The sequence below is a fragment of the Physeter macrocephalus genome, chromosome 21 (assembly GCF_002837175.3).
Source record: "Physeter macrocephalus isolate SW-GA chromosome 21, ASM283717v5, whole genome shotgun sequence".
In the NCBI taxonomy this organism is placed as follows: domain Eukaryota; kingdom Metazoa; phylum Chordata; class Mammalia; order Artiodactyla; family Physeteridae; genus Physeter; species Physeter macrocephalus.
Window position 1 is genome coordinate 5,929,896 of NC_041234.1, and position 23,897 is coordinate 5,953,792.

Genomic DNA, 23,897 nt, shown 5'->3' on the forward strand with positions numbered 1-23,897 from the left:
CCCGGCCCGCCCCCGCCGGGGCCCCCCCCGCGCCCTGGGCGCGGGAGGAAGAGCCCGGGTGGCCGCGGCCCCCCCCCCTGGGGCGGGGGGCGTGCGAGGGGCCCGCCCGTGGGACCTTTCCCCGTTCCCCGAGGCGGGGAAATTCCCCCGGGGGTGGGGGCTCCCCTCGTGCGAGCCGGGGCTGGGGCAGGACCGCGCCGCGCTCGCAGAATTCTCAGCCTACTGCGTAGGAGACAGATCCCCCGGAAAGAGACGGGGCACGGGAAAAGGAAACGATGATTATATTATTATTGGGGGGTGGGGGGTGAAGTCCCAGCGCGGGAACTATAAGTCTCCGAATCGGGGAGGCTCGTAAGACTGCGAGCCGGCCAGAACAGAGGGCTGGGAAAGTACGGACCGACTGCAGAAATTGTGGAGAGGAAGGGTATTTTGTATTCTTTTTTTCCTGGGTGCGTCTAAGGGAGGGGGGAGGGGTAGGACTGCTGGTCTTTTTTCTGGTGGATTTTTTTTTTTTTTTTTTTTGCCGGGCCCAGCGGCATGCGGGATCTTAGTTTCCCTACCAGGGATCGAACCCGTGCCCCCTGCATTGGGAGTGCGGAGTCTTAACCCCTGGACCGCCAGGGAAGTCCCTCTGGTGGCTTTTAAACCTGTGAGTGCCGCAGACTTGAATCTGCGCTTCCGGTTTGTCCCACTTGGAGCGTCTCACCCAGGTCTTGCTTTTTCACTGTCTTCCTCCAATTGGCTGGAGCCACCTTTTCTGTTACCATTGAAAACATTACTTTCACACTTTCTTTCTCCCCTTCCCCTTTTTAAAAACTTCTGAGTACTCTGCATTTTCTCCCCCAGTTTAAAGGATTTCCGAAGGCATAAGATGAGGGGGTAAAAAAAAAAGACCTTAGGGATTTGGACAAGACCTAGTTTTGTGTCCTGTGTTGATTGGCTCTGCTTGTGACTTTGGCTTTATTTCTCAACCTGTTTGAGCTGCTTCTTCCCTGTGGTGAAAAAGGGGAAGGAAAGGGCGCAACTTCGTTGGGCAACCCCATCCCACAGGGCTTTTTTTTTTTTTTTTTTTTTTTCTGTGGTACGCGGGCCTCTCACTGTTGTGGCCTCGGCGCGAACCCGTGTCCCCTGCATCGGCAGGCGGACTCTCAACCACTGCGCCACCAGGGAAGCCGCCACCGCCGCCACCCGCCCCCCCCCCGCTTTTAATGTTAATGGAGTTGCTGGAAAACGCTACAAGGTTGTGAAGTAATAGCGTATTTGGGTGGTGGGGAAGTTACTAGGAGAAAAAGCATTTCTTAGTTCCCTCCGTTCTTAGGTGAGGCTGGAGGGAAGGGAGGCGGCTGGGGAGAATCGGAGATAAAATGGTGATTGGAGCTGGCTAAAAGGTTTTCTTGAGTAATTAGCCTGCCAGTTTCACTGGGAGGGTGAGGCTGGAGGAAGAAATAGTGGTTCAAAGCCACTCAGCTGCTGAGTTGAGTTTCTGGTGGCAGTCTTGTGTGAGCGCTCACCTATGCTTATTGAGTGTGGGTTTTCCGGGCTCTAAGGAGGGTAACGATGAGGCCGGAAGATTCTGGCCCTTCCCTCAGCCTGAGTGTCCTTGCCTGAAGCCTTAAACAGCTTTCAGCTAAATTCAGGTGTTGTCTGTTGAAACGGTTGCTCCCAGCGGACTTCTGCGTTCTGTTGTAGAAGCGGGGAAAACCTTCCTTCCCTTAATGGTATGAAGAAAAAGTGAGAGAACTTGAACATTTTGGGCGGGTACCGGCTAGAGAGGGAGAGAGAACCATGGACGTGCAGTTTGGAAGGGAGCAGGAGAAGCTGGCGGGTTCGAAGTTGGCAAGGTGTGGAAGTGGCATCTAAATAATTTAGTCGTGTGAAGAGAAAGTAAAAAAAAATTGAGAATTCCCAGTCAGTTACTCTTTTTTTTTTTTTTTTTTTTTTTGGTCTGTGTTGGGTCTTCGTTGCTGCACCGTGCTTTCTCTAGTTGCGGCGAGCGGGGGCTACTCTTTGTTGCGGTTCTCGGGCTTCTCATCGCGGTGGCCTCTCTTGTTGCGGAGCACGGTCTCTAGACGCGCGGGCTTCAGTAGTTGTGGCGCACGGTGGCATGTGGGATCCTCCCGGACCAGGGATCGAGCCCATGTCCCCTGCATTGGCAGGCGGATTCTTAACCACTGTGCCACCAGGGAAGTCCCCCAGCCAGTTACTCTTAATTCCCAGATTGTTGATCTTCAAGATGAGAAAGTTTTTTGTTTTTTGTTTTCAAAGGTGAGAAAGTTTTGATGACAAGGTGAACATTCTAGAAAGAGATCCTAAGGGGACATGTATGTATGCATCTGTATTAGATCTTGAGTCCCTACAGAGCTGTTTTGGGAGTAAGAGGACCCTGATTCTTATTGTATTCCCCCCATCACTTGATTTTGGGGGGAGGCATGTCACCCTTGCTGTCTGTAGGTATCCACCCTTGTAGAATAAGGGGATTTGGCTAAACTAGGATCTGTTTTTGGTTTTCATTAAGGGGCACTTGGTGAGAAGTCTACCACCTGTGAGGTCTTCAAAAACATTTATTTTAATTGATAATAATGAGTCAAAAGGCATTACTCTTGGCATGTGAGTATTGGATGTGACTCAGGGGTGAGTCAAATGCCTGTGGAGCCTGGAATCATGTTCTTTTTCTCATTTGTCAGTAATCCTTCCTTATGCTCCAGTTCCACGATGTGATTTTAATGGAATTAAACTTGAACCACTTAGTTATGTTGCGATTCTGTATAACTTGGTTACCAGTGCAAGCCAGCTAGTACCCAGCAGCCACTGGGCCACTGAGGGCGATTATAGTTTGGGCCTGGCTGTGCCTGTTTAGTTCTGGCTGATGAGGTACCTCAGGAAATTTTAATTTCTGATGAAAAAAAATCTCACCTTTGATCCTCTCGTAAGTGAAGTACTGGACTGTGAAGACTCTTGAGCTCAGAAAACATTTTGTGACTTCTCAGCCTGAGGCTAACAAGAATAAACATGTCCCACATTAGTATAGCTTAAGCATCTCTGGGCAGGTGGAGGACAAGTGGTTTGTTTATGCTAGGCAGCCAGCGAGTGTTCTGCGTAGAGGTATGCACGACCTCTGCCTGACCTGGAAGGGTAGGGTTGCAGTCTTCCTTTCCATGTCCATTTCTTCCCTGGGCTGGGAGTGTCTTTGAAGGGTGACCTCCAGGGTCTGTATCCTGGACACAGTTCTGATGCATCATAGATGTTTGAGAAGTACTGGTTAAATGGACCTGACTGATATTATGGTAAAGGTGGAAAGCTAGTTCAAGTCCACTAGGGGAAAACAAGGCACACATTTACCTTTAGAATTAAGAGGATGGGTCCTGAGTGAGGAAATGTGACTGATGCTGTTGTGTCTGTCCTTTGGATCACTGATTTATAGTTTATGTAGGGAAACAAAGTGACTTGTGTCATTCAAATTAACAAATTAGTTTTATAACAGAAATTTATTTAGTAAATTAAGGACACGAGAGTTCCCTAGTGGCCTAGTAGTTAGGATTCTGGGCTTTCACTGCCATGGCCCAGGTTCAGTCCCTGGTCGGGGAACTGAGATCCCACAAGTGCGCAACACAGCGAAAAAAAAACAAAAACCCAAAACAAAACAACAACAAAAAAACCATAAGCCTGCTTGTGAATTATGGGCTTAGCCGAAAAGTGTTGAGGGTAGGGGTTCTTAAGTTGTGTGCCTTTGGCCCTCATTGGGGAAGCCTGTGGAGCGCTTCTCAGAATAAGAATTTTAAATGCATAAAATAACCCATTTATTTACAAATTTATTTATTTATTTATTTTTGGCTGCCTTGGGTCTTCGTTGCTGCACGCGGGCCCTCTCTAGTTACGTTGAGCGGGGGCTGCTCTTTGTTGTGGAGCACAGGCTCTAGGTGCACGGGCTTCTGTAGTTGTGGCTCGTGGGCTCAGTAGTTGTGGTTCGTGGGCTCCAGAGCGCAGGCTCAGTAGTTGTGGCGCACAGGCCTAGTTGCTCCGCGGCATGTGGGATCCTCCTGGACCAGGGCTCGAACCCATGTCCCCCACACTGGCAGGCGGATTCCCAACCACTGCACTACCAGGGAAGCCCACCCCATTTATTTAAGATAACATTCTCAAAATAAAACCCCTAATATGTGACATAGTAAATAGTAATATGTGCTTCTTTCATAACACAAAATACAGTCTAGCTGCAAGCCTCATAATTTCCAAATTTCTGTAATTTCAGAGTAGAGCCGAGGAAATCAGTATTCCAGCTGTCATTTGGTCAGGAAAAGCTGTGCTTCTGTTGTGACAGTGGCCAGGTAGTTGTTAATGTGTGGTTTTACAAGCATAATTGAAAAAAATGCTAAGTTTCAATTAGTGAAAATAAGGATGTATACTTTTTGCTATCCATGTTCACAGAGCCCCTGAATTGTGTCCCCTGGCCCTTGGGGGTCCAAAGACCCCAGGTTCAGGACCCCCAGGAGCTGGAGAGAGAACTTGGGACTGTCATTTCTCTATATTGTTCCTTTTGGGAGAAGGTTTCCACTCAGGCCAAAGCTGTAAGCAAATGTCCCCGCTTCTTCAAAACATCTTTTTGAAAACAAAAAAGCCAATGTTTACTAATTGCCTCCTGGGCTAGGCATTGCCTTAAGTGCATAACACATTATTTTATGTATTCCTCACAACAGCCCTATGGTGGGTTTTATCCCCATTTTAAAGATGAGTAAATAGGTCCATTGAGGTTTTTCTCCTTTTAAGTGGGCTACCTGTGATTCAAAGCCCTGTCTATTTGACTCCAAGTCCTTTGTTAATTCCACAACCGTGAAGCCTCCAAGTTAAGGCGATGGCTGCGTGTCCCGCCCTCCCCCGCCAATTTATCACTATATGGAGACTTTTATTGTCTCTTCACCTTGGGAGGTGCTTCCAGCATCTAGTAGGCCAGGGGTGATTTTAAACATCCTACAGTGCACAGCATTGACAAGCCAACATATCTGTGGTGCTGGGGTAGAGAATCCCCGGTGTAAGTTCTAACCAGGTTGTTGTAGTGATCTGGATGACAAATCATCAGCAAAATTTCCCTGGTTCTTTTTGGAAGTGTCCGTGGTGCAGGGAAGGAGGATGGGCCTTACCTTCCCCTGAGGTTTGCACTGGGGTCAGTTAGCACTTCCTAACGAGCAAAGCCTGTGGCTTCAGGTGACCACCCCCCCCTTTTCCTGAACCATCTTGGACCTCTCCACCAAGCTCCCGCTCTTCCATGTATTTATTGAGCTTCTTTCTGGCAGAAGCATATCATCTTCATGTACTTAATTAATTAATTAACATCTTTATTGGAGTATAATTGCTTTACAATGTTGTGTTAGTTTCTGCTGTATAACAAAGTGAATCAGCTATATGTATACATATATCCCCATATCCCTTCCCTCTTGCGTCTCTCTCCCGCTGTCTTCGTGTATTTTAAATTTATTTTATTTATTTATTTTGGCTGTGTTAGGTCTTCGTTGCTGCGTGCGGGCCCTTTCCAGCTGCGGTGAGCAGGGGCCACTCTTCGTTGAGGTGCGCAGGCCTCTCATTGCGGTGGCCTATTTTGCTGTGGAGCATGGGCTCCAGGCATGCCGGCTTCAGTAGTTGTGGCACGTGGGCTCGGTAGTTGTGGTTCACAGGATCTGGAGCGCAGGCTCAGTAGTTGTGGCGCATGGGCCCAGCTGCTCTGCGGCATGTGGTATCTTGCTGGACCAGGGTTTGAACCCGTGTCCCCTGCATTGGCAGGCGGATTCCCAACCACTGCACCACCAGGGAAGCCCATCTTCGTGTATTTTAAATAGCTATAACTATAAGCATAAAACCTAAACAAGTTTTGATTGCATCTAGCTTTTTTGTTCTTTTGTTCAAGAGTAGAAAAAGCTCTCTCCCTACCCCCTCAGCATTAGCATTGTCCCATCATACTTTATCCACTACTGTGATAGAGAGCACCCACACCCGCTTTACCGATGAAACCGTGAAACCTTGGGCAGCGGCTGATGAATGGGAAAATGCATGCTTGGGCCCCACTCTAGACTGACGTGAATCACAGTCTTTGAGGGGAGGGTAGTACCTGGAATTTACATTTTTAACCAGCTTTCCTCCCAGCAATTCTGATGCTGATTATATGAGAACCACTATAATGGGATCCTCATTAAAAACAAAAAAACCCCCATGTATCAGAAACCTTCGCTGCACCCATCCACGTCATTTAGTCCTATGGATTCTACCTGCTACCCTCTCAGATTCCTTGCTCACCTTTTTCCTGGCTACAGTCCTTGGCCACAGTCTCCCTACTTGTCTCCCTCCCTTGTTTGGGAAGGGCTCAGTCAACAGAGCGCAACAGATCCCTGTCCCTTTTCCCATTTAAAAGCCCTCCTGTGAGTCCTCATTACTCTACAGATGAAGTTGAAACTCCTTATCAGCACTTCCAAGGTCCATGAAGGTCCATCCATTTCTACCCGATTCTCCATCCTCACCCAGCACACACTTGAGTCTCACACTCCTTGTGCTTCCAAGTAGAACCTGGACTCAGAATTTTCTAACAGCTCTGGGGAAGGTATTTTTTTGTGTGACATAGGTATTCTCTCATACCTTAATTGTCTTTGAAAATGTTTTCTGGACTGCTTGGGGGGAGGTCCCTTGTTAGAGTCTGCCTACATTTGGCATGCTCCTTTGTTGGGATTAAAAAAAAAAAAACTCCCTTTTCCCCAACTCTGCAAGATTCTTAATTGCACTGATCATGCTGTATTTGACCCCAGGCTGAATAATTGCACATTGCTGGGAATTCATTTTGTGAGCTTGCCATTAAAAAATTGTGTAAACCTTAATGGTTTTTTAGAGTATAGTTCTGCAGTTATATCTATGTCTTTAAACCTGTAGAGGTGGTATATGGTAAAATTAGTTTGTGCTTTATATCAAAAAGCCTCATCTAGTTCCTACGTGGTAGTTCTCTATTGTTTTAAATGCTTTGGAAGGGATAACAGCTGTTTAAGAAATTGATTCCATAATCCAGGCATTAGGAACAATCACCCCAGCTACCAAGGGAGGTATTTTTTCAAGTAATCTGAAGCTCTGCAGGTGATGTTTCTTAAAAAGAGTGTTTTCCAATTTAATAAGCAACTGGTGGATGATTTGTCTTGTGGGTTTTTTGTCTGTTTTGTTTTTGTGGGGGAAAGCCAGTTTTGTTTTGCAGTGGAGGAGTTACCAATTTGGAACCTTTGTATCCTCTTTTTTTTTTTTTTTTTTTTTTTGGCCTCCCTGCCCGGCATGTGGGATCTTAGTTCCCCCACCAGGGAATCAAACCTGTGCCCCCTGCAGTGGAAGCGCCGAGTCTTAACCACTGGACCACCAGGAAAGTCCTGGAATCTTTGAATCCTCTTAATTGTATAATGAAATTGGCCTATTTGAATCAGCATTCAAAGGCCTTCCCTACCTTCTTGGGAGGTAGACTGAAGTGCTGTGGTCTCTCATGGCTTTGAAAAGTTAGAGCTTTTGGTGTTGGACTTGGGACCCTGGGTAGGATTTGGAATTATGGGCTTTATAATTTGAATTGAGACCACCGTGGTTATACTAACCCTTGGCACGTAAGGATTAGCTCGAAAGTTACTGGATTGTGGTTGGGCCTCTGTTTAAAAACGTGTTCAAGAAAGCTATTATTGAGTTTAGTTTTTGGAGTCACGCATGCTCTGCGCGTTTTAATCCACCATTTCACTGCAGTTGTAACCTAAGCCTGCTGGTGTGTGCTGCGGCTCCAACCACCATTTCATGGTAGTTTAATTACAGGCTCAGTTCTTTTGAAAAGTCAGGAAACCTCCTCAGTTGAATTCTGCCAGCCAAGTATGTAAACCATTGCACAAATGCTCTTTTAAACCCTTACGACTGGGCATTTTTCCAGACCCCAGGAAAAAGGCAACGCTGGAGCCCAAAGTTGTGGTGGGCCTGCAGTTCGTTAAACTGATGATGTCACCTGTGTTCTGGAATGAGCCCCTGAGCTAGTGGCCACACTTGTGATCAAAGGCATTCATGGGCCAAGCAGCAAAGTCAAAAGGAGCTGGTAAGAGCCAGGATCATGTTCTGGGTTCCTGAGCTGACTTGACCCTCTGGGTAGTTTCCCATGTACCTTAATTTCACCCTTTGCGTGTAGGCACCAGTGATACCAATATCCCACACACTGTGTTGTTGGGTGGGATGTCCAATAAAATGTTTGGAAGAGTGTCAGATGATACATAAAACACTTAACACTAATTGCAGTACTTAGCGCTGAGTACTTTGAAATTGTGCCAGTGGGTAAAGATGATCTGTTATAAAGAGGTGTGAATTTCACTTACTGAAAGATAAGGAAAGTTCTGCTGGCAAAGGAAGAGGCAGAAAATAAAGGGTTGGCATGTGATTTGAAGGTTGGTCTACTTTACTTAAAGGACCTAAGTTACTAAAGCAGAATTTTATGAAAACATTTTGATTTTTAAGATAACACTTCCATGGGTTTGTGTTTCATGACTGTTTTCCCTGGAATGGAAATTTCTCCTGTGAGAATCCTGAGCAATTTCTAGGATACTGTTATATTTAGCACCAAATTGTCTCTTCTGAAGGACTGCAGATCACAGTGGTCAAGCAAGACCGATAGGATAATGGGCATTCTGAATTTCTAGAAAATATTAGAAGATTTCTCAAATTGGGTTCAACATGGGGTCCTTTCTCTTTTTTTTATTGAGGTGTTACTGACACATAACATTGTATTAGTTGCAGGTTACAACTAATTACAACATCGTAATTCGTTACTTGTATATGTTGTGAAATGATCACAATAAGTCTAGTTAACATCTGTCACCATACATAGGGTGAAAATTATTTTTTCCTGTGATGAGAACTTTTAACACCTACTCTTAGTAACTTTCCCATATGCAGTACGGCATTAACTATAGTCACCCATCCATGCTGTACATTACATCCTATGACTTACTTATGGGACCCTTTTTCTTAGAACCCGTGCCATGGATCACATTTGGGGAAACAGTAGTGGTGTAGGTTTTATAAATGGTTTAACACTGAATTTTTGAACTATTTAATGCTGCAGCTAAGTGGCCCACTTGGTCTGGGGTTGTGAGGAAGGGGATCATGGGCCTGTCAGTCCAAGTGTTCCTAAGTGGGGTTTGTCTAGGTTGGAGAGAAAAACAGCTTACTATCAGTTTATTCCCTTTGGAATATGATAGGTCTTAAAAAAAAAAAGGCATTTTGTGAATGTTTTTTGTTTGTTAAGAGTTCCCATGCATATTTTTTTCTTTTTTTTTTTTTTTTGTGGTACGCGGGCCTCTCACTGCTGTGGCTTCTCCCGTTGCGGAGCACAGGCTCCGGACGCACAGGCTTAGCGGCCATGGCTCACGGGCCCAGCCGCTCCATGGCATGTGGGATCTTCCCGGACTGGGGCACGAACTCGTGTCCCTGCATCGGCAGGCGGACTCTCAACCACTGTGCCACCAGGGAAGCCCCTATTTTTTTTTTTTAAATGAAGGATATGGCTTTGCTTGAAGAAACTCCAGAAGCTGTTGAAATAATGGTTTATGCATTTGTCTTTTTACATATTTTTGGTCAAGTTATGTGGTCATTTTAGACTACCTGCAAGGTGTAGGGAAATAGAAAGGGGGAAACCCAGATCTCTCACCTTATCACAAGTAGATAACCTGTTGATGTTTTGGTGTCTGGGACAAATGGCTTATTGTCCCATATTTAACTAAGCGTGGGGCAACACAGTGTCATGATTACAAGCACTGGATCTTTGGAGCCCGGCTGCTTGAGTTTGGATCCTAGCTTTTAGCTCTACCACTTACGAGCCTTACATGTGTAACCTTGGGCACATCTTGACCTCTAGGCCTTATTGAGACATCCTTGCCTCCTTACTGATAGCATTCAGTCTATTACCATTAAGTAGGATGCTGGTTGTACGTTTTTTTTTTCTTTTTTAAAGTTTTTATTTATTTATTTGTTTTTGGCTGCGTTGGGTCTGTTGCTGCGTGCGGGCTTTCTCTCGTTGCAGCGAGCGGGGGCTACTCTTCGCTGTGGTGCGCGGGCTTCTCATTGCGGTGGCTTTTCTTGTTGCGGAGCATGGGGTCTAGGCACGCAGGCTTCAGCACTTGTGGCTTGCGGGCTCTAGAGCACAGGCTCAGTAGTTGTGGCAGTGGGCTCAGTAGTTGTGGCTCGCGGGCTCTAGAGCACAGGCTCAGTAGTTGTGGCGCATGGGCTTGGTTGCTCCGCGGCGTGTGGGATCTTCCCGGACCAGGGCTGGAACCCGTGTCCCCTGCATTGGCAGGCGGATTCTTAACCACTGCGCCACCAGGGAAGTCCCTAGTGTACAGTTCTGAGTTTTGACCAATGCATACTGTCCTGTGAACACACCATTGTGAAGATGAGAATATCTGAGAGGATTTTTAAAGCAGATTCTTGAATGATTTCAAACTGTATTTGGAGTCCATTTTCCTTATCTTCCTCTTTTAGGTGTAGGGGTCTGTCGAGAAGACCAGAAAGCTGGTAAACTGCACAGCCCAACTTTGCTCATAGGTTCTCTGACATGAGAGTCTGGGGTTTTGGGGAAAGGATACCTGCATTTATGTTTCCCCTTGCAGGGAGCTGCAAATGGATCTGCCAACAGCTACGGGCTGTGTTCCCACTGAGAGAGTGCAGATCTCTGAGAGGGGGAGGTGGGGGGAGGGGTGGGGCGTCTGACCTGGATGGTAAATGGGAAGTGTGCATGGAGGAGGCACATCAGGGGGCTCTGGAAATTCCAGGGTCTGGGGAGTGGGAGGTGGGCTGGAAGGAGGCTGGGTTTTGGGCCTCACCACTTGGGCATGGTGCAACCATGGGAGTAATTAACCACCTGTTGGAGCTTAAATTGCCCGAGCTTTGTGGGAGAGAGAGACCTAGGAGACAGTAAAATTGAGGGGGGGGGGTGGTCCTTGATGGTGAAGTGTGGCATTTCCAGCGCATATAAAGATACGTTTAGCAAGAATAGAAATTCATCTTCTAATTTTATAAGCCAGGTGCTGCTTAAATGTGAGAGAGCAGAGAGGAATGCAGCCACCTAATTTTGCAGAGGGGGTGGACTAGTGTGGCTCTGGCCCACAGCTGGTGCAGGGGGATGACCCTGCAGCGGCAGAGACTTGGCATTGTGTAGCTTAAAGCCCTCATACTTTATGTCCAGGGTTTTCTTAGTTGAAGTGTTTGAAGTTGGAAAAGACTTAAAGGCACAAGTTACGGTCATGGGGTGGAGAGTCCCACAGTTTTTCTGGAAGTGTGAGAATTGCTTATTTCCTGAGGGCAGCCTCTCTAATGGAATTCACTTAGTTAAGGAGGTTACAGTATTTTAGCCTCTTGAAGCTGAAGAAGAGGGAATCTAACTGAAGCAGGGCACCTGGTGTCATAGGTTTTTTTTGGACAGGACTCTCTTTTCTACTTAGGCTAGTACGGTTGGGGGGTACAGCTAATCTACTTATGTCCACAGGGCTGCCCACCTTATGGATAATGATTAAATGGCAGTGCCTGACTGAGAGGGACGGAGGGTTCGAACATTGGTGCTGGCTTCCTTATAGGAACCCTGTGAAGTGGTGCCTCCATTTTATGTTTGATGAAATGAGGTCTGTGAGGCCAGTGAGTTTGAGTGGTGCAGAGGGGCTGTGGTGGGGGACTTGTGGGAGAAGCTTCAGGGGACCGTTAAGGGGGATCTTAAGTGGCAGGGGTGTTGTTAACCTTTGGTGGGAAGGAGTGGGGAAGTCTGGATTTTATTCCAGACTTGAGATTGGGACAGTGTGGTGAGCATTTGGGTGAGAGGCAGTTGCAGCTGGATGTAGATTTGGGATTTGGCCATCTGGAGCTGATGGCCAGGGTCAGAGGAATGAGGTTCATTCTCCAAGAGAGGTCTATAAATGGATCCCTGGGACAAAATGAGGCAGGGAGATGAAACCTTGTCTTCCCTTGTCTTCTTTTGATAGTGGTATATTTAATTTGGTCTAGACCTCCAATAGACCTCCAAGTTGATTCTTCTTACGTTATTGTTGAATAAACACACACAAAGTGGGCAGTGGTCTGGAAATGAGGACACTGAGTTGCCCATTGGACAAAGGACGCATTTTCCCTGGGACAGGTCTCTGTGTTTCTGAGCACTTTGGAAGGCTCTGAGTGCTTTACTAGTTGCACATCATTCTTGCCTGGGCAGAGTTTTCTAACAACTTGTGCCAAGCAACATTTTATTAGCCTAGTTTGGATTACCATGTCTACTTGAAAGCGGCGTGCTTATATCTCTTTTAGCATTGAATCTATTTTCATATTTTCTGATTCATAGGCACTTATGACATCACTATTTTGTGTTCCCCAATTTGGGTGCGCTCTGACCCCAGGCCCCTGCTCACTCATGTGCAGAGCATCTAGTAGTTCTCAAGGGTTTGCATTGCCCGCCTCCCTTCTGCCCCTGGGAAATTGGGGTGTGGGGTCTTTTTTTTAACAAAGTGGGGGCTCTTCTTGTATTTAGTGGGTATGGCTGAGATTATCAAAAGTCCTGTGAGGGACAGGAAAGTCATTTACACTGTGTTTTCAACCCAAGTTGAGGAGCCCTGATAGAGCAAGCACATTTTGTTTGGTCATGTTACATGCTCCTTACTAGACAGGCATAAAGGTTGAAATTGCATAATTAATTGCATAGCATTTTCTGGGGGCCTGTCATGGGTTACCTGTGGCTATATCTAGCAGGGAGTTTGAACTTTTTTCAGGCCTCCTGTTGTGTTGAATATTTTCTATAACCTTTTGGTGACTGGAGTGTAGTTAGCTTGGAGTTAGTGGGGGTTTATTTTTCTTTTTTTATCTAGTGGTTCTCACATGTGGCTGCAGGTTGAATTTCCCAGGGAGCTTTAAAAAAGTGTTGCCTGGGTTCCACCCCCAGATTTTTCTTTAATTGGTCTAGGATGTGGCATCAGAAGTTTTATAACTCCCCAGGTGGTTATAATGCACAGCTAGGATTGAAAACCACTGGTCTAGGTGTTCCAGAAGCTCTGCAGAGATACAGGAATAAGGATGATTAATTTAGCTAGATGAAATTTTTGTTTACCCACAAAACGTTTACTGAGCACTTGAGATCAAGATGACCAAGGAAGGTACCTTGTTAAGGCTAGTGGATCTCATTTCTTTGGTTTCCAGTTTTCATCTTAAAACCTTGGTTCTGGAAAAGAGATGCTAGGTAGTTGTTTCAGCTCCAGCTCTGCTTTCTGGAGTCCTCTCCAAGGGCTGGGAGCAGCTTGGGTGACAGGGGAGCCCTCAGGTCAGGAGGAAGGTGAATGTGAAGTAAGGTGAACAGTGGGCAAAACGGCATGGTCCCCGTGTCTCTGGCAGGGCCGGCACACTCCGGCCACAGGGACTGGGCGGTGGCAACAGCCAGAAGGGTCATTCAGACCCGGGCTGTTTCTGCTGAACTGGGGGGCAAGCCCACAGTATAGAAATCAGCGAGCACTAAACTGGGTCTCTTTTTTTTTTTTTTTTTTTTTTTTTTTGCTGTACGCGGGCCTCTCACTGTTGGGGCCCCTCCCATCGCGGAGCACAGGCTCTGGACGCGCAGGCTCAGTGGCCATGGCTCACGGGCCCAGCCGCTCCGCGGCATGTGGGATCCTCCCGGACCGGGGCGCAAACCCGTGTCCCCCGCATCGGCAGGCGGACTCTCAACCACTGCGCCACCAGGGAAGCCCTGGGTCTCTTTTGTAATGTATTTTCCTTCAGTTTGAAACCTGGCTGGAGGGCTTCCATTAGCCCACTCAGTGCCTTTCTGCTAATTGTGCCAGTTAGAAAAAGGGGATGGTTGCCACGCTGGGCTTGGCCAGCAGTCAGGGGCTTTGCATGTATCAGACAAAGACACCCCCTTTTCCTGCCCAGGGGACAGAGTTTGCTCCAGCTCAGCCCCAGGGCCCTCATTCCGTGCACAGCCTGGCCAGTGATCCGCAGGGTGACCCTGCCTGCACAGCGCTCTTCACCAGCATGGTGGGGGGGTTTGTGTTCTGTTTTGTGATGTGCTCTGTTTTGTGATGTGCCAGCTGAACCCGGTCTTGAGGCCGTTTACCGGGAGTGATGATTTGTTTTATACACTTTCAAAACAGAAAACATCTGTTCTGGCCAGGGAGGGATTGAATAATTGCATAGTGGCTTTCCTAGTCACAATTCAAGTACTGCTGGGCGCACTTGTCTCCACCGCCCCGCAGCTCAGTCACTTCCACGGTGGCCCGACCCCACCAGGCTTCGTTGACAAACACAGATGGAATGAGGTCAGTTCTTTGTATCAAGTTTGAAATGGAAATTTTTTTCAGGGGCTGAATTCAGTCTTAAAACCACAGTTCTGGGGGATATAATTCAGGCCTCCCCCTTTTAATTTCCTGAAACCAGTTCCAGAATAGCAAAGCCAGCTAGATTAGTCTTTGCCAAATGAGTTTCCCAAAGGCACAGTTTTGCTGGGAACGAGGGAGACTCGAATGAGACAGGAGGTGTGGACGCTGCTCCAGTGGTCCCTTCCCGATGCGGGGCTTTTTCCTGAAGGGGCCTCAGTTCATTTTGGCCGGGCACAGGGCGTGGCTCCCCGCATGCCCTTCGACCCTGCCCAGGTCCCCGACCCTGCCCAGGTCCCCGCGGCCTGCTGGGCGCTCACTGCCTTCTGCAAGGAGGAGCCCCTTCCCTTTTGCGTGAATCCCTGTTGGTATTTTTATGGGGGTTTGCAGTCCCTTCGCTCTGCTCGCTTCTCTCACACTTGCTGGTACCCCACCAGGTCTCTGGGCCGGGGCTGCTTGTCTCTACCTACTCCTGGTGTGCTGTTTGGGGATGCAGTCTGTCGTTTAGTTTCGTTCTGAATGTCTGTGAGGTTTGGTTGTGCTATCCTAATTTCTCTGTGTTTGGAGATTGAGAAGATTAAAAAAAAATCACTCCTTCACTGCCATTTTTGCTATTCCATTTGCTTTTGTTTGTTAAGCAGAGTTAAAATAGGACTTTTGGTGGGTATATTAGTCGGCCAGTGCTGTTGTAACAAAGTACTACAAACCGGGTGACTTAAAACTACAGAAACTTTGTTCTCTCCCAGTTTTGGAGGCTAGAGTCTGAAAACAGAGTATCAGCAGGGCCACGCTCACTCCCCCTAAGGGCTCTAGGGGAGAGTCTTTGCTTGCCTCTTCCAGCTTCTGGTGGCTCCACGTGTTCTTGGCTTGTGGCCATTATCACTCCAGTCTCTACCTTTGTCTTCACCTCCTCCTCCTCCTCCTCTTCCTCCTCCCTGTGTCTTCCAGGCTTCAGTCTCTAATAAGGACTTAACTGGAATTAGGACCCACCTGGATGCTCCAGGACGATCCATCGCTAGATCCTTAAATTAACTACATCTGCAAAAACCCTTTTCCAAATCAGGTCGCACTCCCAAGTTCTGGGGTTTAGGGTGTGGACATATCTTTTGGGGGCCACACGACGTTGGGGTGGATGAAATCATCTGCTTTTTAAGTGGCAATTTACATTTTAAAAAATGTCTGCATAGGCCAGAATAAGACACATGTGCTGCCCAGTTTGGCCTCTGAACCCAGTGTGTGGCCTTTATTCTTATTATGCACTGGAAGGTGTTGGGAGCATAGTTCCAAATGTCATTGGAGATAGACTCTTGCGTAGACTGAGGCAAGTCCTTCCAGTCCATTTTGGCACTCCTTAGTTTATGGAAGGAATTCTAGTGTAATTTTCTTGTGAAACCACACTGTGGTCAGCTGTGGATCTTGTTTTTTTTTCTTTTTCCCTCAGTTCAGGTCACAGGGATGCTTTGTTTTGACGCTTTGCAGCCCCTCCTCTTTTCCTTCATGTGGAAAAAGCACCAGCCTGTGGAGGGCTCCTGAGGCAGTACAGAGTAATTCCTTTTGTCTCATCTTGGTTCTTTATCTTACCCTTCTCAAGGAGTGAGTACTTTTGCAGATACAACTAGATAAGAATAAATTGCATTTTGTTTTTATCTAAATATCATAATGATGGATGTTCTTGAAGATTGTGGCTTCAAGTGAACCTACAGAGGTTAATGCAATTTCTATAACCTTGAACTCAGTCCTTGACCTGAGCTCCACTTTGGTAGCAGGGTGTGGGATGGGAGATGGGGTCACAGTGCCTAGCAGCTTGTACCATATTGAATTGTTGTTCAATTTCTACCAGTTAGAGATAGGTTACTGAGTGGCGCCATTTATTTTTTCCAATAATAAAAGCAAGCCATCCTTATTGTAGAACACCTGGAACACAAAGCCAAAAGTTTTGAAGTCGTTTATGATACCCATCAACAGTGGATGGAATTCTTTTTCTAGTACTCTGTATTCTCATTAACTTACTTAACCTAAAGTGGAATGTCTTTTATTGTGTTTGTATTTCTGGTTTCTGGCTAGCCTGAATATTTTGTTAGGCTATTTCTAGTTTGCTGAATATCTGTCTGCATTTTTGGCACAGCTATTTTGTGGTTGGTGTTGCCATTCTTATTTTGTTCCCTGGTAATCTGAAGCCTCTCCTTGTAGGGTTCAGAACGTTGTAGCTCATGACAAAGGGGATAAGCGACGCTGGCAGCTCTGTTCAGGTTTTCTTAAAAGTTCATTCATCAAACTGTGCCTCGCTGGCTTTGCTTCTGAATGTTTCATTCTGACCATCTTGCCTTCTCCCCCTGTTCTCCAGCTGATGGTGAGACCATTCTGAAAGGCCTCCAGTCCATTTTCCAGGAGCAGGGGATGACGGAGTCGGTGCACACCTGGCAGGACCATGGCTATTTAGCGACCTACATAAACAAAAACGGCAGGTGAGGCGGCCTTGAGTGCTCCTCTTCAGGTCTGAGCCCTTCAGCAGTGTGTGTGTGTGTGTGTGTGTGTGTGTGTGTGTGTGTGTGTGTGTGTGTGTGTGTGTATGGGTGGGGGGGGAATGTGTGTTTGTGTATGTGTGGGTGGATGTGTGTGTAAAGGGCAGTGGTGGGGTGGTGTCCTGGTTTTTTTCTTTCCTCCTTTGGCATCTTTGAGGAGGGGCTAGAATTCAGTGCTTCTCAGCTCTAGCTGCACAGTAGAATTGCCTGGGAGTGCCTTCACCAAATCCCATGCCCAGGCACTCCCCCCAGAGATTGAGGCCACTGGGCATCGCTGTTTCTCCAAACACCCCCCGGTGATTCTGTGTGGCCAAGACCCAGAACCCTTGGGCAGCATAAGCAGTGTGAACCGGCAGGCAGTGATCCAGACGGCCGTGCTCCACTGCAAGAGTTTCTGCTGCAGCAGGTCTGGGGCGGCACCCCAAACAGCATTTCTGCCAAGCTCCCAGGGGATGTCAGTGCTGCCGGTCAGCTGACCCCGCTGTGAGGAGCACTGTAATAAGTGCTTATCAATTAATGCAGACTGTAGTCAAATTCAGGATGAGAAAGTCTGCAAGTAGCTTGACAGGAAGCTGAAGGGATCCAGGAGTTGTTTTTGTTTTCGTTTTCTCCTTAAGGCTTTATAGACGATCTAGGCTTTTTACCTGATCAATATGTAAATGAAAGTCAACCTAAGACTGGGAAAGGAAATGACTGATAACAGAAGACACTGGTGCGTTGAGCTCTTTGCATTTCCCTAAGTCTTGGTTTGTATCTTCTAGACTGTCTCCTGTGTAAAACCTTTAAGATTCGTAGTAATTTGCACTATTAATTTTAAAATGTGAACTCCTGGGTATTTTTGATGGCTTTCATTCTGTTCTCTAAGTTCTAGAATTCCACGTGGCTTCATTAATGTCCCATATTCTCTCCCTTGTTTTTCTAATTAAAAGAAGACCCCCCCCCCAATCTTACAGAGGCCCAGAAGACAATGCTGTGAGGTGAGGGAAACTTGTACTTTTGAGCTCAGCCCCGCTTCCATTATTTTCTTTATAAGGGTACATGGTTCACCCCTGTGGTGGTGATTGTTGTTTCTGACTATGTAGCAAACGTCCATATATGCCTGTAGCTGATACCTCCAACGTATCTAAAATGATTTCTTCTCAAGGGTGACCCGAACCCTCTACTGCCTCCGTCCTCGGGCTCTGGCCCCGTTAATGGTGAGTCCCATAGAAGCGGAGGTCTGCAGCTGGCCTTGCGCCCTCCAGCCTCTCTTCTCCATCCTCCCTGCCCCCATGTCTCACTGTCCTAGCTGTGGTCCGTCCTTTGGGGACACAGCAATCAGACCTTGCCTCTCTCCCACCTCGGTAGGTTCCTCCTCCACTCCAGGTGAAGCCTTGTATCTCTTACCACCTCCTAAGGGCCTTTGCAGCTGGGTGCAACCAACCTCTTTACCTCAGTTCTTGAATCTTCTGCCCTAGACACCAATCCCAGTTTTCTAGAAGGCTTAGGATTCTTCCTGGAAGGGAGTTTTTGAGTAATAAGAGCTGTTGGAAGTTGGTTCTGAAAGCAAAAAAAAGAGAAAAATTAACATGCTTATTAGTTTACTTTTTTTTTTTTTTTGGGCCGTGCCGCACAGCTTGCAGGATCTTAGTTCCCCAATCAGGGATGGAACCTGGCCCCTTGCAGTGGAAGCGCAGAGTCCTAACCACTAGTCTACTAGGGAATTTCCTAATACGCTTAGTTTAAAAACTTGTTTTCCACATTGGTCTTCCTCTTCTCTCACTTGGTTAGCTGGGACCCTTCCCCATGCCGCCTGTCGTGGAACCTCACTCCTCTCTTCCACGCCCAGGCACCTGTCGGCTCGGGGTAGGGACTGCAGCTCCCAGCCGGGCTTCTGGCCTGACTTGTGGTTAATTGACCCCTTTGTGTGTGGTCCCGGTCCTCAGTCACCTTTTTTCTTGGTCTCCATTTTCTCCCCCTTGCAACTTTTCCTCTTTCTTTATTTCTGGTTTTAATCCGGTGAGGTTTGACTCTACCTTTCGGCATTCTGTGGGTTCCTAGGTTCTCTGGTGGGGGATTCTTTGGTAGAACCACCTAGCTGGTTAAGAGGTGGCATTTCTCTCTCCTTCCTTTACCCCTGGCCCCTCACCTTTGTGTGGCTGGTGGTGGTGGTGGGTGGGGATGGTCAGCTCGTGCAGGTGCAGATGAGTTTGTGGTGTCCTGGGCCTGAACTTGATTTTGAGGCCATTTAAGGGCTGAAGGTGAAAATTAACTAGTTGTATTTTTAAAAAAATATTTATTTATTTTATTTATTTGGCTGCATCGGGTCTTAGTTGCGGCACGCAGGATCTTTATTGCGGCACGCGGGATCTTTTGTTGCAGCACAGGCTCTCTAGTTATGCTGCGCAGGTTCTAGAGCGCACGGGCTTAGTTGCTCCGCAGAGTGTGGGATTTTAGTTCCCCGAACAGGGATTGGACCTGTGTCCCCTGCATTGGAAGGCGGATTCTTAACTACTGACCACTAGGGAAGTCCCACAGTTGTATTTATTTTTTAATCCAAGCACACTGCCCGTATTCTCCAAACAGAACTCTTCATCTTATTTAGTGTCATTCAAACGTTTCTTTAACCACATTTTATAGTAAGAAGTGATTTTATATCAGATGTGTACATACACATCTGCATATATACAAATATACATGTCTAATTGAAAGAAAAGTTTCTTCAGATAATGCTTAACACATGTGTGATACACTCTTTATTTTTATTTCATAAAAAAGCTGGTCAGATACCCTAAATTAGAGGTTAAAGCTTTTCCTGTAAGGAGTTACATAAAGTCCCTGACACACACTCCCTCTTTTTTCTTAAGCAACTCTTTAAAAATGTAAAAAAAAACATATTTAATCTGCCGGCTTTACAAAACATGCCGCGGGCTGGATCTGGCTTGCAGGCCCCGAGCTCAGTGAATTTAGCCACCACCTGCTTGCAGTCAGAAAAACACAGCTCTGGGGACTTCCCTGGTGGCGTAGTGGTGAAGAATTGGCCTGCCAGTGCAGGGGACACGGGTTCGAGCCCTGGTCTGGAAAGGTCCCACATGCCACAGAGCAACTAAGCTCGTGTGCCACAGCTACTGAGCCTGTGCTCTAGAGCCCGCGAGCCACAACTACTGAGCCCACATGCCACAGCTACTGAAGCCCGCGCACCTAGAACCTGTGCTCCACAACAAGAGAAGCCACCGTAATTAGAAGCGTGCGCACTGCAACGAAGAGTAGCCCCTGCTCGCCACAACTAGAGAAAGCCCGTGCATAGCAACGAAGACCCAACGCAGCCAAAAATAAATAAATAAATAAATTTAGTCAAACAAACAAAAGAAAAACCATGGCTCTGTTCTGAACTCTGAGAGTAATTGGGAGAACCCAGTTTGCTCTTCACCACCCTCCCTTCCTTTTAAGGAGGAGTCAGTCACTGCTGAGGAACCTTCTTAAAAATCAGATTCATAGAACTTGCTGCTGAATCACTTTCTGGACCCAAGAACCTGTTTTGAAAACCGTAGCACTTGATGGCTGTCTCTAAAATCTTCCCTAAATGATTGGCTTCCCTGCCCCCATGAAGAGGCTCTAATGAGAAAGCAACAGGGATAATTATGTAACTTAGAGAAAAAAGAGTAGTGGTTTTGCCTTTTAACTGGGTTGGTGTCTTTTTTTCTTTTGAGTGCCGTGATACAATTCCTAACCTTAAAATTATGCTTTCCTCTGTAGCTTTGCCAATTTGAGAATTTACCCGCATGGATTGGTGTTGCTGGACCTTCAGAGTTACGACGGTGATGCGCAAGGCAAAGAAGTTGACAGTGTCAGTTTTCCACTTTTATTTACTCAAGTATTTGAGGATCACAAAAACTGCTCAGTTTAATGATAAAATTATTTTCACCTATTTGCTGACTTTCACTTAACTTTTTTTCAATAAAATTTCTATTTTATCTTAAATATTAATTTTAAACTTGCCTCCCTTCAGATTAGTGATTTTAGAAGAAAAATAGTTGTTCCTCAGTAGTTTTTAGGAACCTGGCTGTCATCTTTCCCTTGACTGCTTGAGTACTGAGTTATGATTTTACTTTGCACTGGAGGGAATGTAAACCTTTATCCAGGATGTTACAGCTGCAATATCCTTGAGCCTTTCCCTTTGCCATTATTTTGTTGGTACCTTAGGCTGAAGTGAGATTGGCACTATGTTGGGGTAGTTGGCGTGGGAGTGTGGAATTGGGCCAGGCCTGCAGGCTGCTGTAGGGGTCGGGGAGCACAAGTGTATCTGGGTATCTGCCAGTGTCACAGCTCTGTCAACACGGCCTCAACCTCCTGGTCTGTAATTTAGCTGTTCCGCTCAGCTTATTCGATAAGCCCATTTCTTTTCTTTTAATTGCAGCTTTTGAACAAAGTAGAAGAAAGAATGAAAGAATTGAGTCAGGACAGTACTGAGCGGGTGAAGCGGTAAGTCTACTCCTGAATGTTCTTTTATATTTGGTTAATCGATAAAATAATCAGAATGGTGGTGTTATCCCTGAGCAGTGTCTAAGATGTAGAAGAGATCAAAGTCGACTTCTGCTTCTGGCCACTTGGTAGACTGAGGTAGTGGGCCCTTAAAACAGAATACTAACTGTATGTGAGAGAGAGAGAGATGCTAGACAAAGTGGAACAAAGGCAGAAGGGCGTGTTCAGTGATTCCAAGGGGCTGGAACTGTATAATGCAGAGAATCAGGTGGGGCTGGCACCTCCAAGGGGAGCTAGAAAACTCCTCGACCCTGTCCAGTAAAGAGAAGAGATTGTCTTGTCTTTCCTCAGAGTTCTGGGCCCCAGAGTAGAATTAAGTAGTTTTAAGAGATTTTGACAGCATGGGATGATAGGAAATTTGCCTCAGTGCTTTCAGGTAAGATGACATTGATATTGCAAGGTACTAAGAATTTCAGAGGCCACCCACCTTGAGCAGCCCCTGGTGGGTTCTTTTCAGATGAAAACGAAGACCATTAACCTTTCTTGAGGAGTGCAGCCACTATGCCACATGTGACTATTTAAAACGAAGTTAATAAAAAACCAGTTCAGTTCCGAAGTCTCACCTCATGTCACTAGCTAATGGCTAGTGACTGCCATATTGGACAACACAGATAACATTTCTGTGGTGCCAGAAATGTTCTGTTGGACAGAACAGAGGTATTTGTCAGTGGTGTCACGTGTTAAAAGAGCTTTGATAGAAGTAATAGTTTTGACATTTGTTGGGAGGGATAGAGTCTGGTAGGTGCTGGGAATTAATCATGGCTGCACAGCAGGTAATTCTGAGCGGTTTGGCCTTTCCCTGCCTGGGTGGCTCCTTATCAGGCCCTCAAAAGTGGGCTTGTCACTTGCTCATAAAGGCAAACACATAGATGCAGAAACACAGAGAGACTTTAGTAAGGTCGGGGCATTACTGATGGAAGTGACCGTCCAGAATACAGACTTCTCCATTTCAGGGCACTTTCCACAAGAGGGAGTCCTTATTGGCTGTTTAAGGATGTTTAAGTACTTAATGGCTCATCCTGCTAAATTAGATCAGCCTAGAGGAAAGCCCCAGGGCAGATGTAAGATAACTGGAAAGTTGTTTAACCTCCAACATGGACACAAAGCAGGAAACTGCATGTGAAGAGAGCAGGACACAGTGTAGAACTCGGCCACTTGATTGATTGAAATCTGTCGGAGCACCCAGACTTGTTTACCCCACCCAAATTCAGCTTCCGAGTCCTCGGGCCCTTCCCCATCCTTAAAGAACTTGTCCACACCTACACTCTTTTCTGGAATTTCCCTCTTTTCCTGCTTGCAAAGTTTTCCTAATCTTTCCTGGTCCATCTGAATTGAACAGGTTCCCACTGTGTCTTTAATTTGGTGATAATGAATTGGCCAACATCAAAATGCCTGATTTTTTTTTTTTTTTAAGTTGGTCTGGTTTTTATTGGGATTATTTCTAGGAGTGAGCAAATAGATGGAATGCATTTATGGGCTTCCGCATTCATGAGAAGACTGGTTCCTTTGTGGTTTTGGTATGGGAGTTTTTGAAGTGAGAATGCAGTTATACTTCCGATTTTCAGTTCAAAACACAGCACAGGCCTTGTTTTTCCTTGTCACTGTTTTTACATCTTTTCATAAAATCAGGGTGGAGGGGGCAGGAAGTTGTTGGGAATACTTTGTTGTAGGCCCTTTGTTTTTGGCCTCAAAAGGACAAGAATGGTGCCACTTTTCTGTCTGGGGAATGACATTGTTAGAGACTGAATCATTAACAAATGACTCAGTAACATCTGAAATGATTACTCCCCTGTGGCCAATGATTTAAATCTGAATTAAGAAGCCATGGGATCTATTAGAAATTTTATTTTCATATCCTGCTATTCAAAAGAAAAGGAACAGGAAAAACAAGCTTACATCAGTAATGTTTTGTTGAAAAGAAAAGTTCTTGGAATTTACACGGTGTACCTGAGGCCCAGGACATATTCTTTCTCTCTCCCATCTATTTTCAATTTTCTGTAGTGAAGGTTGAAAAGAGACTTATGTAGGGCTCCACAATATCTCCCAAAGCCCATTTCAGGGAGATGCGCTTCATGTTAGTGAAGCCAAATCCGGCCTCTGTACCCCAACACTGAATTAAATCTTGGAGACAGAGTTTTGGGTGAAGTAGAAAAGAATAGGTTTATTGCTTTGCCAGGCAGAGGGGGCCAGAGTGGACTAATGCCCTCAGAACTGCGTGTCCCGACCTGCAGGGGGTAGTGAGGAGTTTTATAGTAATGGCTCGAGGAGGGCGTGATCAGCTCATGGACATTCTTCTGATTGGCTGGTGGGGAGGTAAGTGGGCGTCAGCATTATCAGCCTTCTGGTTGCAACTGGTCTTGTGGGCAGCATGCAGTTAACTTCTCCCACCTGGTGGGGGCTTCAGTATCTGCAAAACAGCTCAAAGATACTGTTAACGTGTGTCCCTTGAGGAGAACCAGGACCCTGGCCCAACGCTGGACTA

At 46.4% G+C, this 23,897-nt stretch overlaps 1 protein-coding gene across 1 annotated transcript in view; it reads left to right on the forward strand.

The window, feature by feature from the left end:
* SMS (spermine synthase) overlaps positions 1–23,897 on the forward strand; it is a 51,656-nt gene that overhangs the window by 825 nt on the left and 26,934 nt on the right. The window contains exons 2-4 of the mRNA XM_024115272.2: positions 16,717–16,837; positions 20,630–20,720; positions 21,291–21,355. Of these exons, the coding sequence (XP_023971040.2) occupies positions 16,717–16,837; positions 20,630–20,720; positions 21,291–21,355 (277 nt within the window). The remainder of the gene's footprint in view (positions 1–16,716; positions 16,838–20,629; positions 20,721–21,290; positions 21,356–23,897) is intronic.